General features: G+C 40.4%; 5 protein-coding genes across 5 annotated transcripts; 3 read left to right on the top strand and 2 right to left on the bottom strand.

The window, feature by feature from the left end:
* Nucleotides 1-2,313: 2,313 nt before the first annotated feature.
* Nucleotides 2,314-4,093, top strand: LOC140760105 (mitogen-activated protein kinase kinase 5-like). The gene has a single exon (XM_073096918.1). It carries the CDS (start codon nucleotides 2,435-2,437, stop codon nucleotides 3,527-3,529), a length of 1,095 nt encoding a protein of 364 aa, XP_072953019.1. The 5' UTR covers nucleotides 2,314-2,434; the 3' UTR covers nucleotides 3,530-4,093.
* Nucleotides 4,094-4,414: 321 nt separating this feature from the next.
* On the bottom strand, nucleotides 4,415-9,162 carry LOC140760426 (U-box domain-containing protein 35-like). The gene is made up of 10 exons (XM_073097362.1): nucleotides 8,985-9,162; nucleotides 8,511-8,608; nucleotides 8,288-8,409; nucleotides 7,974-8,170; nucleotides 7,840-7,885; nucleotides 7,476-7,749; nucleotides 7,290-7,391; nucleotides 6,778-7,203; nucleotides 5,952-6,704; nucleotides 4,415-5,643 (listed from the first exon to the last, which is right to left on the bottom strand). Exons 1-10 carry the CDS (start codon nucleotides 9,160-9,162, stop codon nucleotides 5,539-5,541), a joined length of 2,301 nt encoding a protein of 766 aa, XP_072953463.1. The 3' UTR covers nucleotides 4,415-5,538.
* A 2,236-nt stretch (nucleotides 9,163-11,398) lies between these two features.
* LOC140760425 (pathogenesis-related protein PRB1-3-like) lies at nucleotides 11,399-11,938 on the top strand. Its single transcript, XM_073097361.1, has one exon. It carries the CDS (start codon nucleotides 11,399-11,401, stop codon nucleotides 11,936-11,938), a length of 540 nt encoding a protein of 179 aa, XP_072953462.1.
* A 438-nt stretch (nucleotides 11,939-12,376) lies between these two features.
* LOC140760345 (pathogenesis-related protein PR-1-like) lies at nucleotides 12,377-13,554 on the bottom strand. The gene has a single exon (XM_073097274.1). The coding sequence runs from the start codon at nucleotides 13,504-13,506 to the stop codon at nucleotides 13,018-13,020; it is 489 nt and encodes a 162-aa protein (XP_072953375.1). The 5' UTR covers nucleotides 13,507-13,554; the 3' UTR covers nucleotides 12,377-13,017.
* A 3,580-nt stretch (nucleotides 13,555-17,134) lies between these two features.
* LOC140759876 (anthocyanidin 3-O-glucosyltransferase-like) lies at nucleotides 17,135-19,850 on the top strand. Its single transcript, XM_073096552.1, has 2 exons — nucleotides 17,135-17,693; nucleotides 18,849-19,850. Exons 1-2 carry the CDS (start codon nucleotides 17,195-17,197, stop codon nucleotides 19,718-19,720), a joined length of 1,371 nt encoding a protein of 456 aa, XP_072952653.1. The 5' UTR covers nucleotides 17,135-17,194; the 3' UTR covers nucleotides 19,721-19,850.
* The last annotated feature ends 483 nt before the right edge of the window (nucleotides 19,851-20,333 follow it).

Genomic DNA, 20,333 nt, shown 5'->3' with positions numbered 1-20,333 from the left:
TTTTTTTTTGACATAATTGCCACCGAAAACTTTTAAACTATTATATGTGTTATTATATTCTTTAAAATACCATATTTGTCCCTATAATTTTTTGATTATGTTAAATTTCTCGTTGTATTGGGCTGTCAAAATGGCTCATTAACTCGTGAGAAGCTCAAACTCTACTCAAGATCGGCTCGTTTAATTTTCTAGGTTTAAATAATAGTCAGGAGTGCCGTCAATTTTTCTTTTACCCTCTCCTAGCTCGAGGAGAAGCCTCCCCTCTCCTATTTTTTATTCTTCTTTTCTCTCTCCCTATTGAAGCTTCCTATATACCCTCAGCCACCGTTTGACTCTTTTTCTCATTGCTTATCTCGAACTCCTCTTTCTCTATCTCCACCACACACTCTCTCATCCAAACCTACTTCATTACCGCCTATCTTGTCCTTCAAGCTCACATTCCTTCCTCTGCCTAATTTATGCTTTTGTCGGTGCTCCCCCATCAAATTCGAGATTCACCAGTTCCTCGCTAAATCCAAGCCCTGCCGTCAGATCTGAGCTTTGTCATCTCACCTCCATCTTCCACCCCGGAGTCCACCCATCTTCTACCTCGGCTCACTTCCTCTTTCAGACTACACCTTTCTCTCTCTCCTCCTTCGCGTGATCCCTTTACTACTACCGTAATTCCTTTATCACCACTAACCTCCCTCTCCTTCTGGTTCCCAACAACTAATAGTTTTTACTATCTTGCTGGCTAGGCAAGAATCCATTGGGTGGGTACAAGTTCGAGACCTATTCATAGTAGTAACTTGTGCTAACTGGAATTTTAATTCAATATTCCTAGTGTTGATTGAATTTGAACAACATGTTTTTGGGGGTTTCTTGGCTCTATTATTTTTCTTTGCCACACTGTTGGGTTTAAGTTGTTAAAATATTTTGTTTTTAAAATTTCTTTTGTTCTTGGTGGGTAATCTTCCTTTTAAACCATGTCTTTGATTATTTGATTGATAGAATATGCAGGCTAACTCAAGGCTCTTTGCTTCTGGGAATTGCTAATGTTATTCTTCATTTAATTATATTAGTGTTTATTATAGTTCAAGTGCATACTAGTTTGTATCCACTCTATTTTTATGTATTAAGATTGCATTATTATAAGTTTTGGATATTTATGAATTGATCTAAATTTTTGACCTTTGTTCATAGTAATGTTTAACCGTTGTGTGAAATATCCTTACAAGTCATTTTATTTATAATTCTTTTATCAGTAGCAATTCTTGCTCCGTAAATATAATTTTCTGAAGATAAAGCTAGTGGTTGCTCATTGTTGTGTATAGATACATAAGCGGCTAAAATACAAATGGAAGAGTTTTTTTTATCAAACTAATCTCGTTCCAATCTTTATTTACCAATATAGACCGTCACTCAAACTTATTACTAAAATAGATGTATTGCACTCTAGCTCTCTAAAAAACGTTGAATTTAGAAGCATTTTATCTCAAGGGTAAAAACATAAAACGATTATGAGTTTAGCATTTTATATATTTCTATAATTAAAAATTCTATTTTAATAACAAGTTTGAGTGACAATCTGTTTTGATAAATAATTAAAATTAAAAATTGTGCTAGTTTGATAAATCACTCCAAATGAAATATCAAATTATAAAAGAAGTCAAATGACAGAACCAAAAGGAAATCCAAGTTCTTTGGATGGACTTGTACTTTCCAGATTTCATATATATATAATATATATATAATATTATGATTATCTTTTATATTACTTTTATTGGTGACTCTAGAAGATATTCATGCAGAAAGAACAGGGTTTGAGTGGAATGCATCCATATGTCAACATTAGAATGGGTATTTTCAAAAATAAGCAGGTAACAATGCAAACAATTGTTTTTTAAGTGGTATACATGCAAGAAAAAAAGAGAAATTACATATTTATATTATGGCTAAATTTAATTCATACTCTTATAGTTTTATTTGCGTAGCTTTATCTAATTACGATTATATTAAAACTAAAATAATTATTTTTTCTATCATATTTGATTAATATACGGGTCGTATTTAAAAATACTCTTATAAGTAATAGAATAAACTTTTCGTATATAAAAAAAATACTAATTAGATTTCTATATATTCAATATATTTATTATATCTAAAACTAATTGGTATTAATTGAGACAAATGAAATCATTAAAATAAAATAAGTTTACACTAAAAAAATAGAAAATAAGAAGATATCTTTTAAGAAAAAGAAAAAGAAAAAGAAAACGGCAAACTCCTCAGCCTCTTTCTTATATAGAGTAGACTGCCATATACAATTCCCTGCTTAAATCTCTCTCGATCTATCTGGTTCTCTCTCAATTTTGTCATCAAACTCCATTTAGTCGTTTACTCATATTTCCAAACTTAAAACATATATATAATAAAATCTCCTCCTCTTCCTCCCATGCCATCCTCTTCCTCCTTCTCGTCCTCCTCTCCTTTCTCTTCTAAAACTCTGACTCAGACCACCATGCGATCCGGTGCACCACCCAACAACCGCCCGGTGAAACCCGATAGCCCCAACCCGACCCGCAACCGCCGGCGGTCCGACCTCACCCTCCCCCTCCCCCGCCCCGAACCGTCCTCCCTCGCCGTCCCCCTCCCCCTCCCTCCCCCATCCACCTCCTCCACCCCGTCACCGGCGGTGGCGCCGCCGATCTCGGAGCTCGAGCGAGTCCGTCGCCTCGGGAGCGGCAGCGGCGGGACTGTCTACATGGTCATCCACCGCCCTTCCGGCAGGCTATACGCCCTCAAGGTCATCTACGGCCACCATGAGACCGCAGTCCGCCGGCAGATCTACCGCGAGATCGAGATCCTCCGCACAGCCGACAACCCCTTCGTCGTCCGCTGCCACGCGATGTACGACCACGCTGGGGAGATCCAAATCCTCCTGGAGTACATGGACGGCGGCTCCCTCGACGGCTGCCGCCTCGACTCTGAGCCCCTCCTCGCTGACGTGGCGCGCCAGATTCTCGGCGGCCTCGCCTACCTCCACCGCCAGCATATCGTCCACCGCGACATCAAGCCGTCCAACCTCCTCATCAACTCCGCCCGCCGAGTCAAGATCGCCGACTTCGGCGTCGGCCGCATCCTCGACCAGACCATGGACCCCTGCAACTCATCCGTCGGCACAATCGCCTACATGAGCCCGGAGCGGATAAACACCGATCTCAGCCACGGGATCTATGACGGATACGCCGGAGATATCTGGAGTTTTGGGCTCAGTATCTTAGAGTTCTATCTGGGCCGGTTCCCCTTCGGGGATAACAGCGGGAGGCAGGTGGATTGGGCGACCGTCATGTGCGCCATTTGCTATTCCAGTCCGCCCGAGGCGCCTGATACGGCATCGCCGGAGTTCAGAAGCTTCATTAGCTGCTGTCTACAAAAGGATCCTTCGCGGCGGCTCACGGCGCCGCAACTTTTGCAGCACCCATTTATTACCAAATACTCTTCTATACATCTTCCTCCTCCTCCATCTACTTCTTCTGCTTCTCGGTGACTTTGATATTAGATTTCTTCTTCTCGACCTTACAATTTTACCGGATACCCAAGTGGGTCTCCCCCCCGAGGAGATGAACTGATCGATCGTAAGTGGAGAAGATCTAATTTTGGAGTCGCCAAGCGCCAGCCATTTACCTCAACTAGGTTTCACGGTGGAAAAGGTGTGATTTTTACTCTTTTCTTTTTCTTTTTTTTTGTCTAAATTAAGCTTTTAGTCTATTCGCGTTCTCTTGTTCTTAGTTCTTTAATGTAAAAAAATATGGAATTTGGGCGATCTTGGAAGGCGGAGGAAGAGATTGAGAAGGGGAAAGAGGTTGAGAAATCATGGTGGGCTGTCGTTTCTGTTGTACTGTAACCTGTGAAGGGATTTGGTTGAGATTGATGGATGTACTATGAAAGCAAATTGCTAATTGAAATGGGAATCAATCCCCTCGTTTATGCGCTCTCTCACTCTCTTCTAGGGATTCTTCTCTGCCCTTTATTCTTTTGTCTTACTATTCTCATGTGCTTGGCATTGGGTTATGGGTCGTTTTGTTTTCATCATACTTCATACTTCATACTTCATACTTCATTATTATTATTATTATATCTTCTTTGGTAGCGAACTTTTACACCAGAGATAAATGCTGGGTGTTGAGAGAGACATATGCATGGAAAGAGGGAAAGCGAGCAACACAAAGAAAGAGGAAGATGTCTACCTCCATTAATAGAATGCACCATGCATGTGATAGAAAAGAGTGATGTACAAGGCCTTCCAGTCCCTGCACTCTTTGCAAGGTTTGGAGGGCTGCTTTAGGGAATAAATGGTACACTAAATAGGATGGTGTGCGAAAGAAAGAGAGAGAGAGAGAGAGAGAGAGAGAGAGAGAGAGAGAGAGAATACTCCACTGGATGTCAGGCATGGCTTTTGGAGATATCCATGATAGAGTGAAATCTTATGGGGTGGAAGGATGTGCTTCTGCATAAGAGAAGACATGGTATGATGCCTGTGTTATAGCTCTGTAGGCTAATGTAGAGAAGCATTCTTGCAATCACCTACTATACTCGAGTCTCTCTTTGAAATACTGATAGATAGCTGCTTCTTTGTGCGAGTTTTTTTTTTCTTTTAACTTCTTTCTCAGTAATCTTTGAGGTGCTATGAAATCCACGTATTATTTGTTTACCTGATAGGAAAATTATTCCAATGCGTTGCTTCCATGCACTCAACTCCGCAATCGCCAACATTGAACAGTCAAATAGATTTCAACAAATTCCTACACTCAAGGCTGCGAGCTTTCACACATATCGCAAGTCTTCTCAATGCAAACTGGCAACTGGTCTCAAGATTTTCTTCTAGGAATAGAAGGGAGAAGTTCCTCTCCCTTCAAAATGGAACGATCTCCAAATTCAACTTCGATCAGATCCACTCTTAACAGGGTTCAAAGGAAGAAGGTGTTTAATGAATTGAGATAGACTAGAAACCCATCAAGAGAATAGTTTCATCACCATTGGATCTTAGCTAGAATCTCTAATATAAATTCACAATATTTCTTTAATTACACGTTGCATGCATATATTGTAAATCATCCAAGCAGGGGTCCTCTGCTTTGCTTTTAGGACCACCCTCCCTTGAATTTGAAACAGGAATTGTAACATTAAGAGCCTTGTTACATATCATTATTTGTGAGGAAAATAAGTATAGTTTTCTTGACCTTTTGACAAGATAAGAATGCAGCATCTGGCCGCAAATAAATGTGTTACAAACTACCAAACGCTTAGAGCATTCAAGGGCTCTCTGCCTCCACTTCTTTTTGTAGAATCTAACACTACTAAGGGCAAATATATCCTTTTGTATCACCATATTTGCCATTATTATGATCTTTTATACATAATCGTGTAAAGCTTATATAATAGTTGTTCTTCATTCTCATACACTGACACTTCTGCATGGTCGCTATGAACCTGCATAAAATAAGAAGGAATTAGCGAGATTTGCTGCCCCTCGAGTTCTCTTCCATACTCTTCTTCTTATGTTGCGTTCGATCTTCGTCCAACGATTGATGATGAATCACTCGATTGAGTTCTTGAACTATATCCAGAATGTGCAAACAACAATGGGTCACTCATGTAATCCTGAAGAAGAGAAGGACAAAAAAAAAAGAACCAAAGATTAGTTCCAAGTATTCTTATGCTACTGAAACTTTGATTGGATTGAAATCTACCTACATTGCTAGTTTAAATGAACTCTTCACTAAAGTTAAACCTAAGTAACTGTTAAGATTTACTTACACTCATTTCAGTTAAATTACTAAGATCTTAATTAGTTAATTAAGAACTTTAGAGGGTATATAAGGTTTAAAAAAAACGTAGCATTTGCATAATATAATAATAGCTTGAGTTAATTATGATATCAAGTAGATTGATTGCTACTACCAGCTTACCTGATGGGAAAAATGACTTTGAATTGGTGAGAAATCTGTGCTTCTCAGAGTGCAGAAATGCATATGCGCCTCTCCGAGACCTCTCAACCGGTCCAACGCCGGAAGCACGACCGTCGCGAGGTCCGGCCGGTCCTTCCTCCTCATCTCCGCGCATTTGAGCGCTATCTCCGCTAGCCGCCGGGCCTCGTCGACCGGCCAGTCGGCCACTGCCGGGTCCAACATCTCGGTGAACGTCCCGTTCTCGATGGCACGGCTGACGTGGTGAGTCAACCCCATTGGCGGCCTCGCAGTCACGATCTGGAGCAGCAACACGCCGAGCGAGTAGATGTCCGACTTCACCCCGAGCATCCCGGTCTGCTGGTACTCCGGATCGATGTAGCAGAACGTGCCGGCCGTCGACGTCATCCGGTACTGCGTGACGTTGTCGGCGACCGACGGGGGGACGAGGCGGGCGAGCCCGACGTCGCTGATCTTACTGACGTAGTTCCGGTCGAGGAGGATGTTCCCGGGTTTGAGGTCGCGGTGGACGAGCGGTTCCGGCTTGGTCTGGTGGAGGAAGAGGAGGCCGGTTGCGATCTCGGCCGCGATGCGGAACCGGTGCTGCCACGGGATCGGCGGGGTGTTCCCTCGCCTGAAGAGGCGGTCGTCTAAGCTGCCGTTCGCCATGTACTCATATACCAGGCATCCGTACTCCGGGCATGCGCCGAGGAGCAGCACCATATTTGGATGCCTAATGCAGCTAAGTACTTCAACCTGATGGCATAAATAAAGTTATCGTTTGTCAGTTAACGTTTTAGAGAAGCTGACGAGTTAACTGATTCTATACCTCTTGCTGAAATTGTGATCTCCCTTGAGCTGCATCAGGGCGTAACACTTTGATGGCAACTTGAGTGTGATCAAGAAATGACATGTATACCGGACCATAGCCGCCCTCCCCGATCTTGCGGCTGTCGGCGAAGTACTCAGTGGCCACCTCGATCTCCTCGATCGTGTACTTCCGGTATCTAACCTTGGGCGATTGGTCTCCGAAAGCGTTCCTTTTCTCCTCGGTCCGTTTGAGTGCCATCATCTCTAAATTGGCCCTCTTCTGCGTCTCTAGCTCCGCTATCCTTCGTGCGGCCTCAGCTGCTTCCATAGCCGCCTTGCTCTTCTCCTTCTCCCTCTCCACTAGCGCCAGGGCTGCTTCCTCTGAGACTTTAGCTTCTTCCAGTCTCTTGTCCTCGTCCATCTTCCACCGGTGAAGCTCCATCGCCTGCGACGACCAAGAAACGAGTTCGAAATTAGCATATATTTATCTTCGCTGCTTTACGTGATTCTTACAACGTAATCTTTTGCTACCTTTTGTTTAGCAGTCAGTGCTTCTTTGCATGCAGTGCTGTACATATCCATTGTTTGCTTGAGTTCTAGCCTCAACCTCTTCATCTCTGCTTCCACATCATCCTGCAAAGATTATTACTACATGTTAACTGACGAGATGCACATCTACACAAGATTGTTTGCTATTTACAGTGAACTGAAACTTACTAAGCCTTGTGATGACCATGATGTACCAGTGCTGCTCTGCGAGTACGAAGAGAACTCGTAGCCGGTGGAGTAGGAATCCGTCGACTTCATCGGCGTGCGTGCCATCTCGAAGCTGCGATCGAGGCCGTCCGATCCACTGGACAATCGCGGCGGAAGCGGGCACCGGTCGATGCTCGGCCTACCGGAGCTGACGAAGGAGATATCACTGCAATCCGACGAGGAGAAGTCTGCGTACGACTTTCTGGTCCCCCGGGTTCCCCTCGTAAATGGCGACCTTTCCATGAACAATTTGTTTCATACCCAGTTCCTCATCTAATTAATGGAGAGTTATAAGCTAAGCGATTCTTGCTACAGCTTGACTTACCTGATAGAGTTGTCATGCAGACTTGGAGTCTCACACGGTGAATCTTCTGGCCGTACAAGAAAACTCTCTTTGTGGTCAGCTAGGAATTGGAATCAAAGAGTACTAATTAACAATGTGATGGGACGAATACAAACCTTTTGACCAGTTGTGGCTCACTGGTTCGTGTTTGTAGGTTGGGTGGTTCTGGATTTGAGCTCGGAACTCTGAGACGGCCGGCGCCGGGCGAATGGCATTGCGAACGGACGACACCTTCCCTTTGTTGATGACGTAAACGGTGCAGAAGTCCGGGGCTCCTTTGGAGATGGTGGTCGGAAGATCTGCATTCTTAAACCTTCTGAGAAAAAAAGGAAGCTGAGATAAGAAGCTGGTTTACAATTCGTTTCCTTCCTTCTTTCTTCCAACAAAGACTTATATAAAACACAGGAACTTGTTAAAAAAGTATGATCACCTAACAAAGCCTCCCTTGGACGGCGCACCGAGCACTAGCTTCTCGATGGCGGCGTAGGCGACGAATTCGACGATCGCCTTCACTATGTCGGTGTCGTCGAGCACGACGTCCTTGCTTGTGATCTGCGACTAGGAGAGGACTACTGTGAGCATTTGGTACGTGATGAACTAATTAATGTTATATTAGACCATTTTAATGAGGAAGAGGAGATGTTGGAACTGACGTCTTTGCGTGTGCAGAAGCAGCGAAAGGGGAGGAAGATCTCCTTCGTGTGCGGATCCGTCGCGGATCGGTACCCGGTGGAATTATCTTGTGCACCCGCTGCATGCATTAATTGCATGGGACGTGAGGCATGCATCCATGGCAACTTTGTTCAAAATATTAGTATTAATATTAATTATTCCCACTAAATCTTTTTAACATACTATAATTACCAAAAGAATCGTTTGATTCTTTAAGATTACAAGCTTAACGACAAGAAATTTCAAACTTAAAAGTACAGGTAGAAGATTTATATTTGCTTAAACAATAAGGTCATATTATGATAATTATGAAAAAATTAACAGTTTAAGTTTAACCTAAACGACAAAAAAGGGTAATTAAATTTTAGGCATAACATAACACATAACACATAACAACAACTGGGCGTTTTAAATTTAACCCATTCAAATGATGATAATAATAATAAGGATAATACCTGGGGCACCCTTGGTGTTGACATGGACAAGGGTGAGGATTTGTCCCTTGGAAACGAGATTCTCCGTCGCCCATTTCAAGGCATTTTGGCTGCCTTTGTCTTTGTCAATACCAACCGCCACAAGAGGGCAGCTGCTTCCTTCCTCTCCACCATTCTTCATCTCAGTTTTCTTCCCCATAAGTCCTTTCAATAGTTTCCTCTCTCTCTCTCTCTCTTTTTCTTTCTCTCTCAAGTTGTTCCTTTCATGAACTCTCCTTATCCTTCTTAAAATACGTCCCTCTCTACTTGAGAAGGAAGAGGAGAAGCATTGCCTTCGCCTGTCTCCCTCTCCCTCTCTATAAAAACCCTGCCTCACGTCTGGGGTCCGCCGTGAGTTGCGGTTTGTGATCTTGTGGCCGCTAACTGCTTTCCAATATATGGGGTTGACGACTTGTCAACCATTTGAATCACAAGCCAAAACGTATATATTTAGATAGGGTATGTTTGAAACCAATTAATTCTAGGAGGACTTCATTTGAATTTATCTAGATATGAATTTTGATAGACTGAAACCAAGTCTATCTAATATTTGTTCATTTTCATCACCTTCTTTTTCTCTATCTTACCCATGGACTAGTTTTGAGATTATTTTTCTTTAAGAAAACAGAGAAGCTAATTGAAGTGGCAAATGGATAAATTTCATCTAAATCTGGCCTCAGATCATCAGATTTCACTGTATGTCTGTCTCATCACTTAATGACTCGAAACAGCAGCTTATTTAGATAAATTAATTAGAATTCAAAATAAATTGAATATTTTTTTCAGTCCTCACGAAATGAATTTCTACATAGCAAAGTGAACAAAATGTTCAAAATGATTCATAGAAAGAATATTACTATTGTAGCCCCGTAGTTCAGATCTTATCAGGACATGAAACCCTAAACCCTAAACCCTAAATGACTGATATCATCGTTTGGATCAGTGTGAATTTTGGGATTCATATTTAGTGAATTTTTCACTCTAAGCGCTGTATGTGCATAATTTTAAACCCATTATGGTATGTCTATGAGAGAATTGGCTCAATTGTTTAACTTATATTATTTGAGAATCTATATCTCATATTATCTATGAACAAAAATATTTAAAAACAAAATTGATCCAAAATGTATAGATTTTTAATAGCATAGGCCTATAAGATAGGATTATAAGATAGGATTATATCTTGAAAAATTTTAACCCTTGCTTGCTTTGAGTTAATGGAATTCCTGACCTCCGTCGGGACCTAGCAAGTTCAGTAACTAAATATTTTTTATTTTTTTATTTATAACTAAATTCACTTTCCAAAAAATAATATAAATATTTTAATATAAATTTAAATTGATTCTAATTTTAGCTTTGATATGATTTAAATATATAGACTTATTTTTATTTTATTAATAAAGTCAAAGGGCATTTTGATCTATTAATTTTATATATCATTTATTTTCTTCTAAAATTAATATATTTTTACTTTTTTATATCACATCAAAAATAATTATTATAACTTAATCTAGTTCACAACAAAACACTACATTTACTTAGCCTAATCTAAGGTACATAAATTAAGACTAAAATATTGGGCTAGCTGATCAAGTTTTGGACTTAGCCTCAAACCAAACATAGCTCAGCCCATAGAACCACATTGATACTAGAACTAGAAGCTAAGTCGATCTTATTATTTTCCACCAATTTTAGTTGCATTTTATGGCTTAGTAAGCTAAGAACATGTTTAAATCTCAGTTCTAGGATTTAAGAACACCATCATTTCCTACTCGATCTGAGGATTAGCTTGTGATAACTGTAGTCAGAAGTTAGTGACAATTAAAAGTAGCTTAACATGCCATCAAATGCAACACATGGGACCATGTGATTTAAGTTCGAAGTTCAAGTTCTTCTTCTAAACCTTGTTCTTTATGCGCATATTCTGGAAGAATATATATACCATCAATAATTTAGAGGAGGGGGAGGGGAGGGGTTGGTTAGTTAACTTAGAGCTTGAGCAAAGAGCTTAGATTTTAATTTTTTATTTTTATTGTGACATCCCTAACTTACTACTACTAATAGATCCACATAGTATATAGTCCTACAATCATGCCTGGATATGCTCTAAAAATGATTGATAAATCTCCAAAAAATGATTGTAGACAGTTAGGGACGTTAAAAGTCAATCAGGTTGCCATGTTCACTAGCCTGTTTCCTTTCTTGATTCATGTGCTATCACATGAAATGATTCCACCCTACTTCATTCTAACCACTCTAGGCCATCCATAAATTATTAAAAAGATCTACCACAATGAGCAATCTTTAATCTTATATAACTGCCAATAACCAACAGGAAACTTCCATCGTATCTCATACAACTAACTAACCAATAACCTCTCCATCTAGTCTCATCCATGAATATCAACAAATTCCCTTCATATCTTATCTTGGGAATCTTCCTCTTCCTTTCCTCCTCCCTTTCGCCCTCCTTGAGCCACGAGCTTCAAGTGTTACCACCGTCGAGGCGGTTGCTACAAAGCAGTCTAGCGGAGCAGTTTCTCACATCCCATAACATAATTCGGGTCAGCCTCAATTTACCCTTGCTCCGATGGAACAGTACTCTGGTGAATTACGCCGCCTGGTGGGCGAATCAGAGGAAGGGAGACTGCGCGCTAGCGCATTCGGATAGTAACTATGGGGAAAATATATTCTGGGGCGGTGGTAGTAATTGGCAGGTGGGCGACGCGGTGGCGATATGGGCGGCGGAGAGGAGATACTACGACTATAATTCAAACTCATGCAAGTCGGGCCAAGATTGCTCACACTACACCCAAATGGTGTGGAAGCAGAGTGCTCGGCTTGGTTGTGCAAGAGTTGTGTGTGCTAGTGGTGATACCTTCGTCACTTGCAACTATGATCCCCATGGGAATGTTATAGGAAAGAAGCCATACTAATACTAAGTAGCTAATTGAGGCACTATGTCTTGGTGCCAGGAAAGAGGTGATTTATGTCAGCGTTTTCGCCCTTCCTGAAGATAGTAATTAATAAGCTTGAGTTGTTCGATTGGAACTCATTTACATTGCTAGATTCAGGCCCATTCCTTCTAATCGGATCCCAGTGAGCCGAAACTGAAGACCTTTAGGCCCAATGAGGGTTTTGCTTCAAATAACTACTATTTATTTGGAATTAATTTTCTATAAGAAGCATAGTTAAGGAAAAAAAAAAAAGAAATCTTAGTGGCATTGATATTATATGAGTATATTTAGATTCAAATCCTAGCAGCACTGATTTAATTGGGACATTATTAATTAAGTTTTCACCCCTCTCTCTCTCTCTCTTGAATGAAAAAACAAGAAATAATGGAGTTTGCCCAATTAGAGATTAAAAAGTAGAGAACCCCAATCATTCATTTAAGGACTTTTGGAACTCTTTCTTAGATCTTTTCTTATATAGATCCATTCTATGTAGTCAAAAGAGCAAACAAACAAACAAACACAAACAAATCCATTCTACATAATTTTACATGCCCCACCTACAGACTAAAAAATAATGGCATTCTTCTTCCATAGATGAATGATCATCTCATCTTACCTTTCTTCAACCTTGTCTATTTAACCTTTCTGGGAGACAAAAGAAAGCCTCCTTCCAATCCATCATGTGAGAAGCTGACCCAAAAGCTCCTTCTCCTCTTGTAGCAAAATGATACCTACCACATGTGATCTCCCAATCCATTCACATGCTTCTCTTAAGAATCAGATTCTCTCACTCCTCCCCTTTACCACCTTGTAATCCATGAAATGCCATCTCACAGGAATCAAAATAATGCATTCCGATTAAGCAACCAATAAGGCTTGCAATCAATCAACAAACAGAAGGGTGGAATAAAAGAATGTGCAATTTATTAGCAAGATTTTTTTTTTTTTTTTGAGTGCAATTTTATTAGCAAGAAGGTGGTAGGTTATAAAACAATCTATATATATATATATATATATATATATATATATATATATACGTATAAGTAGTGGTATCAAACTCAGTAGGGCTTCATGCCCACGTAGTTGCCTGGGGGATCATAGCTACATACCACAAAGGTCCCTCTTCTACTGTAGCAATTGACCATGGCACAGCCAAGCCTCTTGGTGTTCCTCCAAACTATTTGAGTGTAATGGCCACAGACACCACGGCATGAGTTGGTCCAGTAGTTGTATCTTTGCCTTTCTTGGACCCAGGCCCCCACGGCCTGGGCCGGGCTCCAGCCCCTGCCACTGCCCCAGAAGAGGTTCTCGCCGAACGGGCCGTGCGAATGGACCAGCCGGCAATCGCCGCGCCGTTGGTTGGCGTACCAGTTGGCGTAGCCGGCGAGGCGGGCGTCCCAGACGAGCGGCGGCAGCCCGACGGCGGCTCGGGCCGCGTTATGCGGCCGCAAGTATTGTGCCGGTTTTAGCCCATTTACTACATTGCAGGAGAGGAGAGACGAGGAGAGAATGCTGATGAAGAGGAGGAGTTTGTGAGAGGAATGCATAGCTTTTGGAGTTTTGGAGGGAGAAAGATAGAAAGAGAGTGGGAGTTGTGGTGGTTCCTCTAAGAGTTTAGTTATATATATATATATATATATATATATATATGGACTATGGAATGGCCTGTTGTTGAAAAGAATTGAGCTTTATTTTAAAATAATATGAGCAGGTAGTTGTTGAGTGGCACCCATGTTCGATAGTGATTGCAATATAGATTCGAAGGTCCACCAATGGAGGAATAAGTTATATGTGCCATGATTATTTGGCATTCATCAAAGTTGTAATCTATCAAGAACCAGCAAGATAGCAATCTATAGCTTCTTGTCTTTGGAGATTAGAAAACTAATTTATTTGTTATCCTAAAAGCTATTTAGATTATGGGGGTGTCTACATAATTGCCATTGAAAATTTTAGAATATCATAATTGCCACATAAATCAGTGTGCTCTTTTAAAAATAACATTCCATTAGTTAAATCTAACTAATTATGATAAAAACGTAATTTAAATTAAAATTAAAGAATTTAAAAACTATATAAAATTGTACTCAATTCTCTATGCGAGATAAAAATACTGATAAATATTTTACATTCTAAACTTAGCAGAGCCGCTATTTTACTTATTTAATAATAAACTATTAGGAAAGTACGTTAAGAACTAATTATAATGACAATTCTGAAAGTAGCAATTCTAATATTTTAAAAAAAAATGTAATGGCAAGTATGATATTTTTAAAGTTTTCAGCAGCAATTATGTGAATTTTTCAGTAGTAGTAGGTTGGTTTGGGGTGATTGTTTAATTAATTAATTAATTAATATTATTATTAGAAGATTGTTTTAGGTATTGGGAGCCACCTAATGATATTAATGGCAAATGGCTTGACAGAACTTCTGGCGTGATAAACGGAGAGTAGTATATATCTATGGCTTAAGATGACAAAGTCCTAGATATGCCTTTCAAACATTCTCCTGTGGTTGTTATTAGAAGACTAATTTTATAATTAAAAAGAAGCAAATGAGCAATGACATCTTTTTATGAGAATGATGCTGTCTTTGGCTCAAATTCATCATAAACAATTACATAACTTTTAGGCTTTTCTTATCCTACCACATCAGATGTCAAACGTCTGTAGTAATACAGAAGACGTGCAGATTTACACTGCACTACTTCCACCTAAATTCGATTCGATGACATGTCTAGATAGATTAGGTTGAATTGGCTAGCATTAAGAAAAAAAAATTAGAGTATAAATTTGGCGTGGTCCTATTTGTGTACCAATGTATTGATCACACATATTTAATAGATTCAATTGACAATCTCCTTCACAGAAATATATGGCTGGCATATGCTTGTATACGTTATGCATGATTTTACCATGGAATAGTATGATTAAATTAAGAGATGAATATTGGGATAGAGAGAGTTAGGTAGACTATAACTCTTATCATTTAATAATATAGATTGTGAACTTGGCATGTGACCTGCAGAGTTAGAATAAATGCTCACCGTTTTGGAGATATGACGGTGGCTAATATTTAATTCTAGGGTAATTTATATACAACACCCTATGATAAAAATTAATTGGGCTTTACACCCTATATTTTTATTATTTATAAATTAAGCCCTATAATTTATCGAATATGTGCAGAAAATATTCTATGTTAAATTTGAACGTGAGAATATTCTATTAAGTAGAGATATATTATTTCTAAAATGATTAAAATGTTCTTAGTATGATCTAGTTGAGAGTATTTTCATAATTTTTTTAGTATAGTTAATTTAAGTTAGAAATTTAGTTAAGTTTAACTTAATAATCTAAGGCAAGATTTTTTCTGCACATATTTATTAAATTATAGGACTCAATTTGTAAATAATGAAAATATAAAGTGTAAACTATAATTTTATTAAAAAACAGTTGGTGCAAATTTTCCTTAATTATATACAAATTTATATTAAAAAATATCATATATTTTACTTTTATTATTATTTCACATCTATACTTATCATTTGACCGGTGAATATTGCTTAAAATGTCTCAAAACCACGTGGAATTAATTTTACTCTAATAACCGCTAGTGGAATAGAAATAATTTACTATTTTTGAAAATAAAAATGATGTGAACCGGGTCGGATCGGATCACATCAAAGGAAAATTGGGCTTAATGGATTGAGTCTAATATCTTATTTGGTTATTCGTATAGTTGGTTTATTAGTTTAGGTTTCTAGAATGAGCTTCTATAAATATATGGATAAAACTCTAATTGGAGTGGAATGATAATTGAAATCGGCATTATGTTTTTTCTTCTTCTTAACTGTCTCTAGCAATTGGCGCCCTCTCCGAACTCTTTCCTTCCACCGCCCAAGTCTTTGGTCGACCTTCTCTAACTCCTAATCCTCCTCTTTTATAACAACTTCTCCCCCTTCATATCAAGAAATTAACTTGGTACATATCTAGCCATTGAAGGGCTATCAAGTTAGGGTTTATCTGACCTTCGGCCACTGTTCGACCGATATCTCAAGATCTATCCGCAGCTTCTTTCGAAATTCACGTCCTCAATCTAATTCAGAACCTCGGATCACGTCGGTTCGTAACAAAAAAATTAACTATACTAATACGATAATATTATCTATAGAATTTTATAGACATCATACAATATGTCTTTTTAACTATCTTATCTTGATCCTATTATCTATTACTCCTTTCTTCTCAACACTTTATCTTTACAATATGTTAATCCGTTCTTTAATAAGATAATCAATCGCAATGATTCATATAAATTTTCAATTAATGGTGGGGATTAACAACTTGAAAAGCTTATGCCAACCAGGTATGGTCCTTGTAGGATCTAATGCCCCATGAAAGGCAAATCCAACCAGTATTTTTTGTCCTTAAGCATCTCCCGGAAGCCCTACAACTTGCTCTGCTTAAAGCTCAGGACTACAAACTTCTTAATTTTACTATTGTGATGGATTCCAAGTCTCTTGCTCAAATCATCAATATGATATCAACTGCTCCCTAGAAATGGAAATATCTCCCTTTGCTCCAGACTCTTAATTAGCCAACCTGAGGACAGAACAACCTTATTATTTTGTCTACAACTTCTCAATTTTCTCTGCTCTTCTAGATCTCTTGTATACAGACATAGAGACTATCTGCTTGATACCTGACATGATTTTGTACCCTTTTTATGATAATATAATATATTTCTTTCTTATTAAATTTTTTTTATGAAAGACCTTTAAAATATCTCTTTCGTTAGATTTCTTTATTAAAAATCACATGTATTGTGTCGTGTTATTAATGCATTAATATTATTTTAGAGAAGAGAGAGAGGGAGAGAGAAAAATTAAGGACAAAATAGTTATTTATTTTGTTAACACTATTGAAGGGTTAAATATTTTTCATATTTTAGGAGATCAATATGTAATAAATAAATAATAATAATAATAATAATAATGTGAAAAGGTGGGCATTAATTCAGGATCATATGAGCAGCAACGATGTAAAAAACCACCGAAAGGAAGGGTGGTAGGTAGGTAGCGAGGCTAATATCGCACGAGTCAGTCACGTGCAGTACGGCTAACAGTGTCGGCTACTTGGCTTCGTCCGATTGCTTTATAAGTCGCGCTCCTCCAAGGTAACCGTGCACGTTAAGACTCCTCTCTCGTCCTCCTTCTAACGTTCGCCGGCCGCGATGTGCACCGCCTCGTCCCACGTGGCTCTCGTCGCCTTCCCCTTCGGCTCGCACCCCGCTGCGCTCTTCCATGTAGCGCGCGCGCTCTCCGCCGCCAAGCCGCCCGGCGCCGCCTTCTCCTTCCTCAGCACGGCGGCGTCCCTGGGACCGCTCGCCTCCGACGGCGACAACCTCCGCCTCGTGGCGATCGACGACGGGGTGCCCGACGGGCTGGGGCCCCCGCCGCCGCCGCCTTCGCCGGAGGTGGAGCGGCGGATCGGGATGTTCCTGGAAGCGGCCGCTGCGGGGGGGATAATGGAAGGGGTGAAGAAGGCGGAGGCAGCCGCGGGCGGCGTGGCGGTGAGCTGCGTGGTGAGCGACGCGTTCATGTGGATGGCGGCGGAGGTGGCGGCGCAGCTGGGGGTGCCGTGGGTCCCCCTCTGGCCCGGCGCCACGTCTGCGCTCTTGGCGCATCTTAACACCGACCTGATCCGCCGGACCATCGGAGTCGGTGCCCAAGGTTGTAATTTCTCCAGTAACATCGCTCAGATACCGCTATTCTTTTAAAATACTATCACCGTCATTAAAATCTATTATAACTCTTTTAAAATTGACTTCATTATTATTATTAACTCTTTTAAGATTAACAATATATTAAAACACAAAAATATCCTTCTTTCTTATTAAGCTTTTAAATTATTTTTAAGTAATTTAAACAAGGGCAAAATAGGTATTTAGTTTTAATCATAACTATTTAAATTTAAAAGAGCTACAGTAGGAATTATAATATTTTAAAATTTCCAGTGGCTGTATATGTAAAAATGCTTAAAAGATTCTGAAGCTAACACATATTTAACTTTTTAAAAGCTAACATTCGTCGCACTTTAATTAAACTATATTCCACTATCTAGGCTCTAGCTCTCGATTTAACTGACATTTATTATTATTATTATTATTATTAGAGCTCTTCTTCTATGTCGTTCATATTTATCTATCTTTCTAACACCCTTCTGAACTTTATAATTGCATGTATATCCATATATTTCTAAAAATATCTTATTTGTATATATGTATACCAACAAGTTCTTCTGCAAGTAAGCCCTCAAAAAAATATTTATTTACATATATATATATATTTAAATTCATTCTATATTTATATGTTAATGTTATTTTTTATAATTATATTATCTTAATAATTTATCAGATAAAAGATATATATAATATTAAGTGAGAGTAACGTGTGTATATCAAACTAAGAGTATTTATAGATTTTTATAATTAACTTGACGAAAGACTAAACTAAATTTGATAATATATAGAGATAGAAAATTAAATTTGAATTGATTAATTAAATTTTATCTCCTATAGAGATGAAGAATTAAATTTAAATTAAACTATATCCACAGACAAATCTAAATGAAAGAAAAGAATGTTTACCCTCGAGTCAGAGTCACCTAATTTTTGAAGAATTAATATATCATTTTGTACGTAGCGTAGAGTTGAAATCAAGACGAAGACTAGTAGATATTATAATCGTTAGACTAGGATTTTAAATTTTTGAGGGGTATTGAAAGTATTTGCCATATTATTACTATTTACAATTAGTACTATTGTTACTGTACTGCTATTGTAGTATTACTATTACTAATAATTTTGACAATGCACTTAAACGCAGTTCTCCTCAAACCCGACGACCCTCTCCATATTATCCCCGGCCTCGCGACTCACCGTCTCCGGGACCTCCCCGAAGGCATCGTCTCCGGCGACCTCGACTCTCTCTTCCACCGCCTCCTCCACCGCATGTCCGAGCACCTACCCCGCGCCACAGTCCTAGTCCTCAACACCTTCTCTGGCCTCGACCCACTTGTCGACGCCGACCTGGCCACCGTCTTCCCGACCTACCTCCCCATCGGCCCCAACCACCTCCGATCGTCTCCTCCCGCCGCCTCCGACCCCTTCAATTGCCTCACCTGGCTCGACAGTCACAAGCCAAGAACCGTCGCCTACGTCGCCTTCGGCACCACCGTGTCGCTGCCGCCGCACGAGCTCAGAGAGCTCGCCCTCGGCCTCGAGGAGAGCAACGCGCCGTTCCTATGGTCGTTAAAGGAGAAGGAACGGAAGAATCTCCCTCCAGGGTTCTTGGAGCGCACCAAGGAGAGGGGGCTCATCGTGAGCTGGGCGCCGCAGGTGGCGGCGCTGAGGCACGAGGCGGTGGGGGCGATGGTGGGCCACGCCGGGTGGAACTCGGTCCTGGAGGCGATGTCGTGCGGGGCGCCGATGGCGTGCCGGCCCTTCTTCGGAGACCACGGGATGGCGGCGAGGTCGGTGTCGCACGTGTGGGGAGTCGGCCTCGAGTTCGACGGCGGAGCGCTGACGAAGGACCGGGTGGTGGCGGCTCTGGATGTGCTGCTAAGGAGTGAGGAGGGGAGGAGGATGAGGGAGAAGGCGGGCGAGCTTAAGAGGAAAGTTTTGAAGGCGTTCGAAGGTGAGCAGGGGAGTTCAAACGAGAATTTTAGTAGATTCGTTAAGATAGTTTGTGGGCTCTAATAAGTGCAATGTCTTAAATTTGGTTGGATGGCAATTGGTTCTTAGTGTGTTTGTTTGCTTAAACGATCGTTGTAATCTTCTAAGCCTAACGTAATAGTACTTATAAACTGCTACTAGTTTGAAGTTTGAACTCATCTTTATTTTTATACTTCTAAATAAGATATTATATGCGGCACGGCTACAAGGACATTGAAAAATCTAGCAGTCTCTGCTAGTGTTGGCTTCTTCTTCCCCTTTCGCCGAGGGCCTACCCGGCCGGCGCCGTTGTTTTCTCCCTCCTCCTCCCCTAGCCGATCTTCGCCCGCATATCCTCCTATGCCCTCCCTTGGCTGCTCAGCTTGGAGAAGGGAAGGAGTTCTTCTTTCCCCTTCCCAGAACTTTCCTCTCATTTCCTCCCTCCCACTTCCTCTCACCTCGAAGTTTTGCAAGTTTGTTGAAGTCCCCATCCCTCCCCACCCGTCCTCGTCGCTCTCCTTTCTCTCCCCCTATAGCTCTCGACTGGCCATTTCCTCCAGTCTCGATCTCCTCCACAACTGTCGCCGCCGCTCGTCCATCTCCACGAAGCTATCCCTCATACTATCGTGGTTCCGCGTCAGTTGTTGGTTTGGATGAC

Source organism: Typha angustifolia, chromosome 5 (genome assembly GCF_048772165.1).
Source record: "Typha angustifolia cultivar Huaian chromosome 5, ASM4877216v1, whole genome shotgun sequence".
Classification (NCBI taxonomy): domain Eukaryota; kingdom Viridiplantae; phylum Streptophyta; class Magnoliopsida; order Poales; family Typhaceae; genus Typha; species Typha angustifolia.
This window is presented reverse-complemented; position numbering and strand designations above follow the sequence as displayed.

Bases quoted from the DNA above. Each gene is read 5' to 3' on its own strand.
- LOC140760105 (XM_073096918.1), top strand. From the start codon at position 2,435: ATGCCATCCTCTTCCTCCTTCTCGTCCTCCTCTCCTTTCTCTTCTAAA.
- LOC140760426 (XM_073097362.1), bottom strand. From the start codon at position 9,162: ATGGGGAAGAAAACTGAGATGAAGAATGGTGGAGAGGAAGGAAGCAGC. The intron at 8,171-8,287 runs GTGATCATACTT...TTTTCTCAGAAG, and splicing joins TCCAAGGGAGGCTTTGTTAG to GTTTAAGAATGCAGATCTTC. The intron at 7,750-7,839 runs GTAAGTCAAGCT...GTTCATGGAAAG, and splicing joins CTGCATGACAACTCTATCAG to GTCGCCATTTACGAGGGGAA.
- LOC140760425 (XM_073097361.1), top strand. From the start codon at position 11,399: ATGAATATCAACAAATTCCCTTCATATCTTATCTTGGGAATCTTCCTC.
- LOC140760345 (XM_073097274.1), bottom strand. From the start codon at position 13,506: ATGCATTCCTCTCACAAACTCCTCCTCTTCATCAGCATTCTCTCCTCG.
- LOC140759876 (XM_073096552.1), top strand. From the start codon at position 17,195: ATGTGCACCGCCTCGTCCCACGTGGCTCTCGTCGCCTTCCCCTTCGGC. The intron at 17,694-18,848 runs GTTGTAATTTCT...ACTTAAACGCAG, and splicing joins CATCGGAGTCGGTGCCCAAG to TTCTCCTCAAACCCGACGAC.